Source organism: Xiphophorus couchianus, chromosome 19 (genome assembly GCF_001444195.1).
Source record: "Xiphophorus couchianus chromosome 19, X_couchianus-1.0, whole genome shotgun sequence".
Taxonomy (NCBI): domain Eukaryota; kingdom Metazoa; phylum Chordata; class Actinopteri; order Cyprinodontiformes; family Poeciliidae; genus Xiphophorus; species Xiphophorus couchianus.
Window position 1 is genome coordinate 9,327,214 of NC_040246.1, and position 15,745 is coordinate 9,342,958.

The 15,745-nt window shown below is 38.2% G+C and overlaps 1 protein-coding gene across 5 annotated transcripts in view; it reads left to right on the plus strand.

Moving 5' to 3' along the window:
* Positions 1–15,745, plus strand: part of sobpa (sine oculis binding protein homolog (Drosophila) a) — a 45,340-nt gene that overhangs the window by 9,220 nt on the left and 20,375 nt on the right. For 2 of the 5 annotated variants that reach the window (XM_028001024.1, XM_028001026.1), the window contains exons 2-6: positions 1,489–1,609; positions 3,557–3,766; positions 4,660–4,851; positions 7,626–7,777; positions 10,053–10,076. In XM_028001024.1, the coding sequence (XP_027856825.1) occupies positions 1,489–1,609; positions 3,557–3,766; positions 4,660–4,851; positions 7,626–7,777; positions 10,053–10,076 (699 nt within the window). The remainder of the gene's footprint in view (positions 1–1,488; positions 1,610–3,556; positions 3,767–4,659; positions 4,852–7,625; positions 7,778–10,052; positions 10,077–15,745) is intronic. The other 3 variants (XM_028001025.1, XM_028001027.1, XM_028001028.1) reach the window with 2 other exon arrangements.

The window sequence follows — 15,745 nt, forward strand, 5'->3', positions numbered from 1 at the left end:
GAAAGTTCCAGTTATTATGGATATTTGGGCAAATATATTTACTCACAAGACATTTAAAAAACTGAGTACAATTAAAATAAGCAAAAAATATCCAGGCAGAGATTTTTAATTTAGGACATGAAGGGTTAAAAACTAGATAAGTTTCAAACCTTATAGGGTTCCAAGTGTGTTCAGTGGGTCAGGACTAGAGGTGTTCAGCCCAACCTCTCCACTCACTCTGTAGTTAGTCTGATGAACCTCACTCTGTGGGGTGAGCATTGACATATACTGTAGGTGTTAATGTTCAGTCTCTCTGAGTGAACGGTTGCTACTGGTTGCTACTGGTTGCAATCTAATTTTGATTAGGCATCTTCATCACTGAAAAAAACTTATTTGTCCAGTGATGAAGATGCTGCCCCACATCATCACACTGCCTCTACCAAAAGCTGGAAGAGAGCATTTAGAGCACATCACATAATCTACCCTGTCACGTTATCCATAAATGCATTGTATTATAAATACGGCATTTTTAAAGCGAAATAAACACATTTGATTTATTGCTATGTCACCCAAACACAAATTTTCCTACTTTTGGGCTACAGTTTACAGCTAGATAAATTTTTAACTGTAGGTGAAAGACTGCACAGTACTTACTCTTGCAACCTACAGAAACCAGAAACATGTTCATAACTAATTTTGACCAGATTTGCTCTTATAACAACATTTGCTCTACTGATCATTTCCTGACCTGGGACTAATATTTTTGTGATGACCCAATAGATTTATTCTCACAAGGAACATTTTCATGTTTTATAGCCAAATAAAGGCTGAATCTTGTACTGCAGTAACACTTCATTGAACAGATGCTTCTGGAAATGTTCCAGCTGAGAGACAGACGTATGCTGATGATGAACCACATGCATTAACCACATTATGGCTCTGAACTAAAGCGCTTAATCACTGTGTTGTGAAAGAAATACTTTAGTGTTTCACCTGCATGGGTTTTAAAATATGTGTTTGGACATCTGGGCAAAAATGTCAGCTCAAATTACGATGGTCTTTTTCAACCCAAAAGGTGATACTTACCTTAACCTAAGCAACAGATTTATTGTTTTAATCAACAGTGACTTTATGCTATAGTTTCTAGCTTCTTGTTCCTCCTCTTCTGCTTAGTTTCTGTTTATTTAGTTGGTATTTTTTAGTTTTGCTTAAGTGAAAATTTTGCTGAACTGAAAATGTAGTTAATCACATTTAATTCATAATTTAATAAGAGAGGGTATTACCTTCTTAATGCTTTCAAATGCTTTTTATGACTCACATGACCTTTTTCTGATAATAAGGCTAGTTTTATGATGAGAAATATCTAATAGTAAGATGCCAAAAACATAAAACACATTAGATAGGCAATAACTTTGATAGTACTGTAATTCAACATTAAGGAAGCCTGAGTCCTTATTGTATGTTTTTTTTTTAATAAGTATTTTTGTCCCCTGTCTGTTTGTGCTACAGAGTTTTGCAGAGAATACCATGAATGAGTTGCTGGGTTGGTACGGCTACGACAAGGTGGAGCTAAGGGACGCCGATAACCTGGAGATTGGAGAGATGCCGCAGCACATCTCAGCACTCAAAGGCAAGTCTCACATTCAGCTTACTCTAATGGATAACTCTTTGCTGCATGCTGTGGTTTTGTAATCATTGGTTTGAAATTCAAAGTTTGAATTTTGCAGCATCTCTTATTAAGTAATTTTCTCTGTCAATACCTGTTTATTTTATAAGATCTAAACCTCATGATGTTTCAGTGACGTGCGGTCAGGGGAGGCAGGTGAGGCAGTGCCTCACCAGCCATCATGGAAAGAAAGAAAATATATAATCATAAAGTAATTTAAATTGTTATATTCATCCGGTGGTTTGTACTAAAAAATATTTATTTTTCATGTAGCTTCACCAATTTCGATTTTTATTTGTTCAAAATCGCTGAATTTTCTTATTTTCCCATTCAAATGCTTGGAAGCGATGCCGGTGAGGCAGCAGCGAGCTCTGCCTCACCTTGGATTGCGCAACCCCTGGCTCTGCGCTGGCTGCTAAGCGGAGAGAGCCTGTTGCTGTACGGCGTCAATAAAATGGTTTAAACAAATTTAATATGTGAACTTATTTCCAATAATTTAGCTTATGTATATAATGTACAGTGCTTTTTGTCACCAACTGTGTTTGTGTAACGTGTTTCGTGTAATGAGCGATTATAAACGGCAGAGAACAGGTTCGAGGTGAGGCAGGCAGTTCTCTTGCCTCATGGCAGGGGGCGCTCAAGATCCCAGACGTTCGTCTTGTTCACTCCTCAACTGCCGAGTAAGTGACAGCGAGCTAGGCTAAACGATTCGGGAAGCAAGTCAAGTGCAGCGATAGATTATAATAGAGATAGTGATTTTTTTCCTCTCGCTTATCCCGACTTTCGACATGGATGACTACATTACAACACTAAAAAAGTTTTCTCAAGTGGACTTTCAATCGAAGCAGGTAAGACAGTACATTTATTTTGTTTTGTTTTTTAAGGAAATGTGTGTTTTGTGAGCTACAGTTTGTATGTGTAAGGATGCAGAAGTGAAACATAACCTGTAAACTGCTGTCAATCTATGCATCTATTTGCAAATCTGATTCTGATGACGTCAGTGCCTCACCAGCTATGAACCTCACCGCACGTCACTGTGATGTTTATTAATAACAACTTGAACCAGTGTTTTTACCTCCTAACTATACACTTTTACAACTACACTCACTGACAAAAGCTGAGGACACATGAGGAATGGTGTAAAAGTTGCGCTAAAAAGAACGCGCACCTGCTCTCAATTGTTGGGTTTCACATAATTCGAAAATTCTAATGCTCCAGCCTGTTGATGTTTGTGAAAAAATTTAAGTACACTCAATGGTTCAGAATGACATAGAACCACTTTTAAGAGCAGAAACTCTCATGAAGTCATTTACTGTTTGATTTTGGCCCACATAAAACAACTTCACTTCATAGAGATTTGCAGATATTTTTTCATCATTTCAATCAGCTTGAGGTCTTTGTTCAAAATACATTTTCCCCATACTCTTATGGTTCATTCAGATGTAGCTTCACAAACACAAATCGTAATCAGAGTGAGAGTTTTAAATTGTATGATTGGGTAACACGCAAAAGTTGCAAACTGCTCGGACCGCTTGGATTATTTTGAAACAGAAAAAATGTTTTTCTGTTTTCTGACATTCTCAAACTTAGGATGTTACGTTACAACAGGGGTGTCAAACTCCAGTCCTCAAGGGCCACTGTCCTGCAACTTTTAGATGTGCCTCTGCTGCACCACACCTGAACAGAATAATTAGGTCATTAAGGCTCTGGAGAACTGATCTACACAAGGAGGAGGTAATTAAGCCATTTCACTCCAGTGTTTTGTACCTGTGGCACATCTAAAAACTGCAGGACAGCGGCCCTTGAGGACTGGAGTTTGACACCTGTGCGTTACAACAAGCATTTGCAGTGAGTGGACGCATCTGTTGGTCATGAAAATCCTTAAATTGTTTGAACCCTTTATCTGTACAGAAAACTCGTTGCCAAAAATCCCAGGTTCGACAGAGAGCAGTGAAGGCGCTCCAGACAGAGCCAATAGCTCCCTGTCCTTGCCAAACTCAAGAAATGGAGTCGCCGAGCCATCCAGCACTCCATCCACCTCCACGCCCAGCACCAAGGAGCATGGAAACATGCCAATAGTGGTTCCTATGATCCCTCCACCGCTTATCAAGCCCCCTGCAGGTATTGGCACATGAATGCCTCCTTCTATTTTTCTTTAGGCATTTTCTCACTGAAACATACTTAAACAATACGAGTTGAAGATAAAAGAGATTAAAAAGACCAGAACAATCTTACAGATTTGCCATTAATAAAAGACAATGGTCACAATCAGATCTGTTTAGTATTTTGCTAATAAAGCAGAAACATTGCATGGATTGAGAACTTGAAACTAGTGTTTCATGTCTTATTTAAACAGAAGGAATTTCTCAGTTCATGAAAACAAGACAGGGCCTAGAATTCAACCCTGAGGAACTCCACATGTAAGTGATCAGCAACACCACTTTAATGTGGAGTTCCTCCAGCTTCCAGTTTTGGCCCCAGCTTGTTTTCAAAATACTCATTTCCTTTTAGGAAGTGCAGAATTCCTTTACATTGTTTGCTGATGGTATTCAAATCCGCTTTCCTATTTATGCCCAAACTAATGTTTCTTCTCAGTCTTTACTGGTATTAATTAAACTTAAACTGAAATGCCCTACTTTGAAATGATGACAGAAATCATGTATTGCTAATTTGAATATCTAATTGTTGGTTTTTAAAGGTCCTTTTCAGTCGCATCCTATTTGAAAGATATTGCAATTTGTTTTATGTCATCATGAACCATCTGAGGTGATCTAACCTTCTCAGATATACTGTAACTCCTAAACTATTAGAGAATGTTCTAATACCTCAAATGTTAAAGGAATATTCAAAACCCAGCTCGAATTTTCCATTTGTTTAACAGAAAACCATACAAACGAAAGTGATATCGACATTGACACAAATGTTTATACAGTGTGAAAAGTTTGGCCTCCATATCAGCCAGAGACGGCCAGCTAACGAGCTCGATACCTGCTGTACACCTTGTTTTCCACCAGCTGCCCAGGTGCCAGTATTACCCCATCAACTCTCAGAGGAAATGTCAGCGCTCCGTGGCCTGACAGGGGGCTTCATTATCCCTCGTGTCTGCTGTGGACAGGAGGCTGATACACTCCGACGGAGGGAGTGTGCCGCCTTGGCAGCGCCCAAGACGAGTCCCCACTGGCCCTGCCCAGGCAGGAAAACAGATGGTGCGGCCCCACTTAAAGCCTGGTACCAGTTAACTACCAGGCTGACACCTTCTTCAACTCATCTCACCCCCCTCCAACCTATCCACACACACTCTGAATAATTCATGTGCTCCACTGAAATCCCACAAAGGCTGTTTTGAGGTGCAGGTATGGAGAATGATGGTGGCATCTAGTCGGGAGGCTGCATAATTACAGTGATAACTGTCCGCCTGAGTGTTATGAGAGCTTCCTAGGAGGGGCAAGCATCTCCCTTTTTATAAATACATCAAGAAAGATTTAGTAATTTTACATTAGTTTTGGTCCCATGCAGTATCCTTTCACTCATTCTGTTCTTTAAAAACGCTAAGCTTTTTCTTGACCCTAGCCCTTGTCTCAGTAATACTCGCAGTGGATATTGATTATATGAATGAGAGAAGAAAAAAGAGGAAATGCAGACTGAGTCTCGTTTGCCGTTTTTAGGGCCCAAGAGAGTTTTTCCCCCTAATTGTGAGTTAGTCTTTACTTAAAATCGGATGGCCCTGTAGATCCATTAAGCTCCAGAAGAGGTGAAAAGCCCTTCCAGCAGTGATAAAGAGGTGACACGAGGTGAAATACTAATGGGGCCTCATCCTTCCCACCCTCACCCACGCACAGTCATAATGTGATAATTGGGAGATGCTAGAGGGAATATTGGAGGATCTCTCTCATTTCAGCGGCAACTGCACTAAAAGCCCAAAGCTCATAATCAGGAGTCACAGTTTACCACAGAAGAGGCCTTTCACTATCACCAAGGGGCTTTTAAAATAATTTGCAACCCAGACACTGAAGACTTTTTATTTGGATTAACTGTTTAACAGGCTAGGATTGGAGGAACTGTGAAGAAGACTTTCTTATCAATGTGTTTTTTCCCCACATCATATAGAAATAACTGAATAGGTTTTATTAATAACTTTTAAGTGATCTCAAAGTCTTCAAATCATTTACAGAGCTTGCTGACTTTGAAGACTGACTGAGTCAAACACCAAACACACTTAAAATGGGCCATGAGAATTTGGTACATTATCAGATGTTTCAAATTTTTACATCTTTCATTGTTTTCATAAAACCGTACTACGGAGCCCCTAAGGGGACATGGAGAGAAAAAAAAAGGAAAGAAATCCCGACTTATTATCTCGAGATCCCGACTTATTATCCCGACTTATTATCTCGAGATCCCGACATCAGTACATAACGACCTAATCACAGTGATGGAGGACACCCACCCATGGGGTAGATATATAGATTTTTATTTCGAGCTTGGGCTTGAGTATAAACACATTAAATCAGTGCTTGACAGCAGACATGGATTTAGTATTAGTGAGAGACATCTGAAGAGAGTTTTCAGAGCGCGGGGATTCATTCGGCGCAAGTCCTTTTCCGACTTGGCAGTTTTGGTAGAATTCATTAATAACCAGCTACAGTCCTCTGGACAGCTTCACGGTTACCGATGGATGTACGCTAAATTGCATGTGCATGATATCCTCCTCTGGGACATCTCTGGACCGCAGAAAATGATATAAGTCGTCCTCCATAATCAATGTAGACACACTCCCCCACGTTTACCGCATAAAAACATGCCTTTCCCCCCAAAAAAAGTAACTCGCGATTTTTCAGAAATGTCGCGGGATCTCGAGATAATAAGTCGGGATCTCGAGATAATAAGTCGGGATCTCGAGATAATAAGTCGGGATCTCGAGATAATAAGTCGGGATAATAAGTCGGGATCTCGAGATAATAAGTCGGGATCTCGGGATCTCGAGATAATAAGTCGGGATAATAAGTCGGGATCTCGAGATAATAAGTCGGGATCTCGAGATAATAAGTCGGGATCTCGAGATAATAAGTCGGGATAATAAGTCGGGATCTCGAGATAATAAGTCGGGATCTCGGGATCTCGAGATAATAAGTCGGGATAATAAGTCGGGATCTCGAGATAATAAGTCAGGATCTCGAGATAATAAGTCGGGATCTTGAGATAATAAGTCGGGATAATAAGTCGGGATCTCGAGATAATAAGTCGGGATCTCGGGATCTCGAGATAATAAGTCGGGATCTCGGGATCTCGAGATAATAAGTCGGGATCTCGAGATAATAAGTCGGGATTTCTTTCCTTTTTTTTTCCTCTCCATGTCCCCTTATGGGCTCCGTACTACACAGCACATTCTGCAAAGTTAAATCAACACCATATCGACTATCTATTTGGTCCTTATCAAAATTGGGGTTAATTTAACTCTTTCAGTTATTTAAACAAAAAATTGAGTAATTTTAACACTTGAAATAGTTGTAACTATTCAAACTATTGTTGAAATAACTCTGAAAGAGTTAAATCAATGCCAATTCTGAAAAGGACCAAATAGACTTGGCATAGTGTTGATTTAACTCTGCAGAATTTGTTGTGTACATTTTAAGTTGTTTTTTTTTACACCTTTGAACAAATACTTCTGTTTCACGCATAGTGGAGTTGACATTTAATTTTTCTGCTGATCTGCTTATGCGTCAGCACAGATTACTGGTTTGCACCAAGTTAACATTTTCAGCAGTTTTCTTCTTCAGTTTCACCTGATGCTTGGTTTTTACATTCCTTTAAAGAGTTTTAATGTTCATATGCTTCTACTATATCATCGACAACAGCTGCTTCTGGATTAATTCAGTTTTTTAGCATATTTTCTTACCAACTCAGCTCACAACATTTACAATGTATTTTTTGAGAAAATAGATTTTTTTTCTAGCTGTGTTATTTCTCTCCCTTTGTCTAGATGAAGACACATTAAATGTGCAGATTATGTGCGCTTGGTGCCAGAAGGTCGGCGTAAAACGCTATTCTCTGAGCATGGGGAGTGAGCTGAAGAGCTTCTGCAGCGAGAAGTGCTTTGCTGCCTGTCGCAGAGCCTATTTCAAGAGAAACAAGGTAGGAACCCCTGCTTTTCGTCAGCTTTGCATTTTCTAGACACTTCTTAAGGGTCGTTTGGTCACAAGTTATCATGCCACCACATGACATCACCGACACCGACTGGAAAATGAAGCTGATGGATCCATGACTTCATGAATTTACAGTTGACTGAATAAATATTAAGCAGAAAGGTTGAGGGGGGGTTCAATAATTTCAGTAGATTTATCAATGGTTTGGAAGGAGTCTGTACAGTAGACATCTAAAGCTATCTTCTCTGTTTAATATGAAAACATATAATGGACAAATAAATGTCCTTCCCAGTTCAAAATCCCAAATGTTTTACCTTCAAGCCCTTGACTGCAGCTAAAACTACTTGGAAATGTAAACTTTTTGGCATGCAAATGAATCAAAGTAAATAAAAATTTCTTTCTCTACCCCATGCCATTATTCCTGTTAATATAATCATTTGTCAGTCATCGGTTCCTCCTGAGATTTTATGCCTGCACAATAAAGTTGCTAATTGACTCCCATTACCATTGTTTATGTAGTAGCTACATGCAATTAATGCTACATTTGCAAACACCACGTTGTTTTTAAGGCCCTTTTGCACTGCAGGGCCGGCGTGGCCGCAGTTGACAGGGATCCGCTGTACTGCGGCTCTGGCCCAGTTATATTTGCATTGAGCCTCATCTAGAGTCTAAAGTCTAGCAAGACCTCTGAAAAAGTCTGGAAGATGACTCGTCTCTGTACCAGTCTCCACAGCAAACGAACCAATCAACGCCTGACTTCAAACCAGCAAGGTCTGACTGGCCCGAATGGAACCAGATCCCTCGGGGTTCCAGGGAGCGGGGTGGTACCGGGCTCTACGTGCTAAGTGCAGAAACACCTGACCCAGCTTGAACCCAGGCTGAGCAGTGCAAAAGGGCCTCTAATTTGAGTCGATATGAAGTGACTACGTTTTCACTCAAACGTAGGTAAACTGATGTATTATTACTTTTAGTTTTAGTTTATTTACAATTTGGAAGCTAAAATAACAAAAATTACAACAACCTAAGAGGAAAAAAACAAAAAAACAAAAAATTCCAAGTTTGTTATTTTTTAACCTAGTGTAACTGCTTTGCATGAAGACTCAGCATTCTTTATAAATATGGAGAATGCTTGTCTGACCTTGTTCAATTCATTTTTCTAATTTATTAGGGCAGAAAAACTGAATAAAATACTGTAAAGAAACCAATGCTAATCCTTAGTACTAACTAACTAAGATCAACGGACTAATCACAAACATAAAGCTGTGGGGCATTATTATATTTTCATTCTCATTTTTGTTTTTTGAATAAATGTATACTTTATTGTAACAAGCAGAAATATTACCCACTAATGCAGTTAGCAATAGCATTACTAAACTTACACCGTTTTGCTGTTTACACCCCAATCTGTAACCCCCCCAAAAACAAAGTATGTTGAATTTTTGATTAATTAATTGATTACCCAACAAATCATGTATCATAGATAACTAATGAATTAATGATTAATACCAAGTTGGATTTCTAGAGACTGGTTGGTCACAACAAAGACCAAGGTTTAGTTTAAAAGTGCTGCGATGAACAGCAAAACTGCAATGTAGACAGAAAATCCAGCTTGACAGAAATCATTTTGTCTTCTAATCAACTTATTGAGCTTTTCATATTTTGTAAACTAGCATCATTATGCCATAAAATAGCCTGTAGTCTAATTGTTACTATTACCAATCATCATAAATATAAGTTGTACAGTTCTCTCCACAATAATTGCCCCTCTTGTGAATTAATGTATAAAGGCTTTCAAATAAATTGTTGTTCTTGAGAGTTGGTCACCCCAAGAAACTAGTTTTTCTGCAGCCAAAACGTGATTACTAAACATGTTTTATTTCTCTTTAGTAATAGAAGATCCTTGTCCTCCTTGTCCAGTTTCTCACAGATCAACTGTTGTTTGCTCTGCTTCATCTTTTGAATTATTCCCCTGACTCTATATATATGTACACACACACACGCCTGCACACCCCCACACACGCATATATATATAAACTTTATATTTTATATTTTATTTTTTTTATTTGTTTTTGTTTTACTTGTTCAGTGTGGGATCATGCTCTTGCAATAAAAGGTTCTTTATTTCAAGGCCTTTTTGCACACCTTTACCAGGAGCACCAATAATTGTGGAGAGTGCTGTTCCAACAAACAAAACGTCTTGTTTAACTGCGCTCTCATCTCCTTTACTGTGGTTAAACAAATCTCCTTTCTCTTTTATACCCAAGCTGGGATATATAAGGACTTATACAGTGAGTATACCATATTTTACTCTGCTGTTTGTCCGTCCTGAAATTCATCCAAATAAACACCACACTGCAGCGAATAAATGCACCTGCAGTTTGTTCATTTAATGTCTTTCTTTCCCCTGACACTATTTCCCAAAGCATGTAAAATTCAACTTGAATGTTTTAACTGCTGTTGTTTATAGGATGATGCTAACATTATTTCACATTTGCATTGTTAATGATAAAACTGTAGCGTAATCATACAAAGTGTTGACCAATAGTCTGACAGTCTCAGGTGATGTGAAGGGTTCACTGACATTAGGAACATTTATATTACATCAAAAGAGGGCTGTTTTAAAACTTGTTTTATTTTTATATTTGTATACCAAATTAGGTCTTTCTCATTTAATAGTTAAAGGTAACAAAGCAGGTCATGACATATTTAGGTTTGTTTATTTTTTTCTTCACACCTTGTCTCAATTAAACTCAAATGAAACAGACTTCTGTGAACATTGCAAGAATACAGTGTAAAACTGTTTCTCATTGCAGACAATAGCAATAATAAAAACATTGTTTTCAACGTATAAACTAAGCAATGGGTAATGAACCTTTTTATGCTGTGTGATTGAGCCATTATGTCCTCCACTTTCATTACTTTTACTACCAACTATCTTCATTTGATTAAGATTTTTGTAAAGCTATCCCAATCCCACCCTCACCTTGAATCCATCTGTTATTCCTACCTCACACCTCACCACTGTCTTGCTGCTCAATACCATACGCCACCATCACGTAAAGAGCAAAAGTATTTATACCTCTAGAATATTTTACATTCTGTTTGTATGCCAAACCTTAATTTATTTTATTGGCATTTGATGTGATAAACCAACAAAAAGTGTTGTAGAGTGGTGATTTAATAAAAAAAAATCTCATTTGTGAGCATCAGTTCTCTTGCGACAGATTCTCAGTGAGATATTCCTGAACTGTCTGGTGTCCAGAGACGTTTATGCAGCTTTTTGTTCATGAATGTTCTCTAATGACTTCAGATTGAAGTCAGCTACTGTGGATTTATGGACTCCGACCCATTATTGGATTAATATTCGTGGATTCATATATTTGTGGATTTTTTTGTGGAACAAAACTTTTAATTATTTGCAAAATATTTACCTATGCAGCTTTTTTCTGAGAGTAAAAAAAAACTGTTTTGGGAAGCTGTTTCTCGTGTTTTCAAAGCAGCCAATCCCGGAGTGGTATGAATCTTTTGGTAACACTTTATTTGGCGGGGTGTGTATAAAACTGACATGACACTGTCATAAACACAGCTTTACCACAAGTTGCTACAGAAATTGCATTAAAAGGACTTTTAATAGACTTTTAATGCAACTTTTAAAGTTGCATTAAAAAGTGTCATTATTTACCAAATGACACTTCATGACAACAGTCATAGACATTCATAAAAACTCCTTCATCTTCATGACAGATGTTATGTTTATGACAGTGTCATGTCAGTCTTATACACACCCTGTCAAATAAAGTGTTACCCATTTTTCATTAGTTTCTTTATCTTAGGAGTAGAGGTAAGGAAAGAAGTAGCACTAAAACAGTTTCCACTCCGCATATAAATGCATTTTGAAAAGCATTTGGTGTTTGAACAGTTAAAATAAGCAGATATAAACGTTTTTAGAGGAGGTCTGTAGTGTCTGTCTACTGTATTAGAGTGCAGTGGACTCTTAATACCGTAGTCTAGCACACAAGAGGTCAATAAAGCACCTGAAAAACACAAAAATATGAAGAAGTTGAAATTTGATAAGTAAGTATAATGAAGTTGATGCAAGTCACCTTTTCCCCCCCCATCTGACTTTGTCAAAAAAAAAATTATCAGAACTTTACACACAAGTTAAAAGCTCTTAATAAAATACACAAATCTGTTTTGTTTCACTGCTACAGTCAATCTCCTCCTCAAGAGATTGTCCACATTTGAAATAATTTCCCCTGCAGTCATGCTCTTTGCCAGTAAGACATGTTGGCTGTTTCATCAGCAGAATGCACGTGTTCAAACATCACAAACACAGAACAGTCTTCCTCTCCCTCAGTGGCTCAGATTCCATATTTTGTCTAGCTGTCGAACATTTCTGCAGTCCATTTGTGTAAACGATACCCATATGTTTCTTTCTCCATACACCCACAAGGTTGGATGCAGCAAAGCAGCCTGCAGGCTTTCTCTTTTTTCCTCACATCTCCTCATATCTATGCAGACTCTGGATAGAGGTGAAGAGATGTGGGGTGAGGGGTGTAGGGACATGAGTGGGAGTCGTGTTGCATGAAGCATCCTCAGCTGCTTCATTCATGAAATCCAATCGCCTTCTCATGTGACAGCGGCAGATACTTTCTCCCATCTCTGCATACCTCCACGTTATCTGGGGCTTGTCTGTGCTCAGCGAATGATGATGGATAGTTTAATTTAAGCTAATCACTTATGTTTCTGTTTACTGTCTTTAGCCTCTCAGTTAATATGGAAGATCCTGCTTCCTCTTACTTTCCAGCACTCAATAATTTAGTCAACTCATTCTTATTTTCTTATTTATTTATTGCTTCTGACTCATTCAAAACTCAATTAAATTCAATGACTTGCTTTCTTCTTTGATCCTACTCTAAATTGAAATGGGGAAGATGCAGAAGTCCTCCCGGGATGTGTTCTTTTACTCATAGATTGTTTGGGGGATTTAAATAAAATAGATATTCCACTGTAGGCTTTAGCTGTTGATGAGAAGCTCCTGAATTGCAACACCTTCAATTTCATTTGCATGATTTTTGCAGCAGAAAACCAGAATGAAGTTTGGGATTTAGTGCAGACGAACGATACCCTGAACGTAGCACAAGTTACCTCTGCTGTCGTATTAAACCAATCAGCTTCATGTTTTGCTCATAGCAGGTTATCTATGCTAAAGGCAAAATACTCTTTTTAGTAACGACATACTAACAAAGCATTTTGCTATGTTTAAAGATATTAAAAGGACCCAACAGCAGACAGGAAGGAGGCTGGGTCAAAACAAAGATGACATTTAATGAAAGAAATAAAAATTAAACAAACATACAGAACGGTTGAATTCATGAAAGATGCAGAATAGCTATAAGATCCCAGGAGTCAGAGTTATGTAAATGCTGGGTTTGTAATTAACGGTTGCAGCTGTGAAGGGAGGGAAGGCTAAGCTAATGCAATAGAGGCACTAGATAGTCACTAATGATAACTACACAGACCACAAGACGACCTATGCAAAAAGCAAACTACAAACACAGAAGAAGCACTGGCATAATAATTTAGATATTCCAAGTGTCTGAAAAATCTTTAAAAAATGTATCTATTTTTCCAAACCAGTTTAACATCAAAACCAATTTTCTTTATTTTAATGGCAAAAACATTTGGGTTTAATAACATAAGATTATTATGAGACATAAAATCAATAAATTTATTTGGTGCATTTAACTTTGACTTTTTTTTTTAATTCATGGTGCCGCCATCATACAAGATTGGTTTATACAGTCTTACATTTTTTGAAGCCATACATTTTAACAAGGCTCTGAGTGCCTTTTGAAATTAAACAGGCCCACAGAATTAGATTCCCCACCGTGCTAAATTGTGTGTCTTATGTGTTTTCCCAAATAATTCCTCCTTTTATTGACTCCAGGTCACTTAGCAAACTTTGCATGTTTAGGTTTGTGATGACAGGATAGAGAAGCTGATTTTCTGGCAGCTCTTGAGCAGTGGGGCTTGCTTTTTTTTTTTTACCTAACTTACCATTCTCATCTCTGTGTAGACTTGTCATCTAGTCTTGTTTATCTCAGTTTTTATTATTCTAAATGTCTAATTAAAATGATCTAACTTCATATATGATCAAGTTTAGGAAAGCAGTGATTTCCCTGCAGCTATGATTTATGAAGATTAGCAAAGATCTGCTTCATTTGAATGACTTGCTGAATCATCTTTCCCCTTTTGAAAAGTGCCAGAAAGAATAAACCTCTCTGTCACAAAATATTTACAATTAGGTAAACAATTAGGTATGGGTTACTAAATATTAGTTACTACAAACAATGATGCGCTTATTAAAAAAGCAATTTATTTAAAAATTCTTCGCTGAAATTTATGTTACTGTTTTTAGGGAAGATGATGGAATAGATGTAAATAAGTGATCGAATTACAGACTATATTTCAACTTAGTGTGAAATTACTGCAATGAAAGATTAATTTAGTCCAAGGGCTTTACCACAATAACAATAATCAAGGAAGGTGCTTCATATAATATAAAGTTGTATATTAAATGCTTGTTTTTTCAGGGTTTTGCCAGTTCAACTGGTGAAATTGTGCTGCAATAGCTTCATCAATCTGTTTTTCCAAGCTGTTGGGTTTCGGTGTTTTTTTGCTATCGATTAGTTTGATATTTTTTCAAATGCCGTCCTGGTGAAAACAAACTACTTTTTTTTGGTTTTCGTCATGATTTATTTAAGAACAAACCGGCACATTTAAAAGGCATGAGAAGACTTCAGTTCGCAGGTTGTTTCTGCTGCAGCACACACTTTTCTTTTCTTGTTCACACTGTTAAACCTCCCCCTCCTTCTCCTCGGAGACCCCAGACCTCCATCAGTGTCTTTCCCCGAGAGCTCGCTCCAGGCACGAGGGGGCAGAGTGTCGCTTCATGTCAGCCCAGAAATGTCACATCACCCCCAACATGCACACAAACCTGCCTCCTTGCTCCTCCGCTCTCCATGGTTTTCCATCAGCTGCCAAAGAGGGAGAAATGTATGAGAGAGATGAGGGCATCTATCAGAGTGTGTGTCTGTAAGTGTGGGTTTTGCGTGTGGATTTCTCTGTGCACGTGATGAAGACTGTAAAGTGTCTGCACGTTGCAGCTAAGGCTCGCTGGAGCTCAGGAAGCCTGCAGGCCTGCCTTACACCGCTGCAGGGCATAGAGAGGAAGGTGATTATCTCGTAGCTGCCAGCCATCCAGCTCAAATAAAGAAAAAAGTAACTCCAACTAACAAGATGTGGAGACTGTAAAAGTAAACATGAACTTGGAAGGTTTTTTGATATTTCTTTAACTTGTACTGCAGATAAAGTCTGGGAAAGTATTTTAATTTTTTTTTACCAGAGCACTTATTCTGGCATCAGTAATTACATTTTTGTACGCTTCTTATGAAGAAAATGTTTGTGTTCATCACAACGCTGGCTCGTCCCATGAGTTTTAGGAGACTTTTTATGCTTCAGTGATTAGCAGGTCAAGTTTAAATTGAAACAGTCCAGAAAAAAAAAAAAATTTGAAGGAGCTTCAGAAAGACTACAAACAACTGATGAAGACCGCTTCTAGAGCTGACAAGACTGTCCAGCTGCTTGAAAGGAAAATTTAAAGAAATGAGAGATGACTCAACACTTTTGTGCAGCAGAGGCAACAGCAAGAATAACATTTGCTGCACACTTCAAAACGGGATGCGGTACAAACTGCGATGTGCAAACATCACAGAGGAAAAATTTCCACGGCACCACGGAAAAACCGGAGCAAACTGGTGTTTGGGTTTTTTCTTTTTATATATATATTTCAAGGGGTTTATTTTCTCTCTTGTTATTACTGTGCACCCGTGTTGGTTTTCTGATTTCAGAAAGCAATTTTTATTTTGGAAGAGTGGTTATTTTTGGCAGCTGA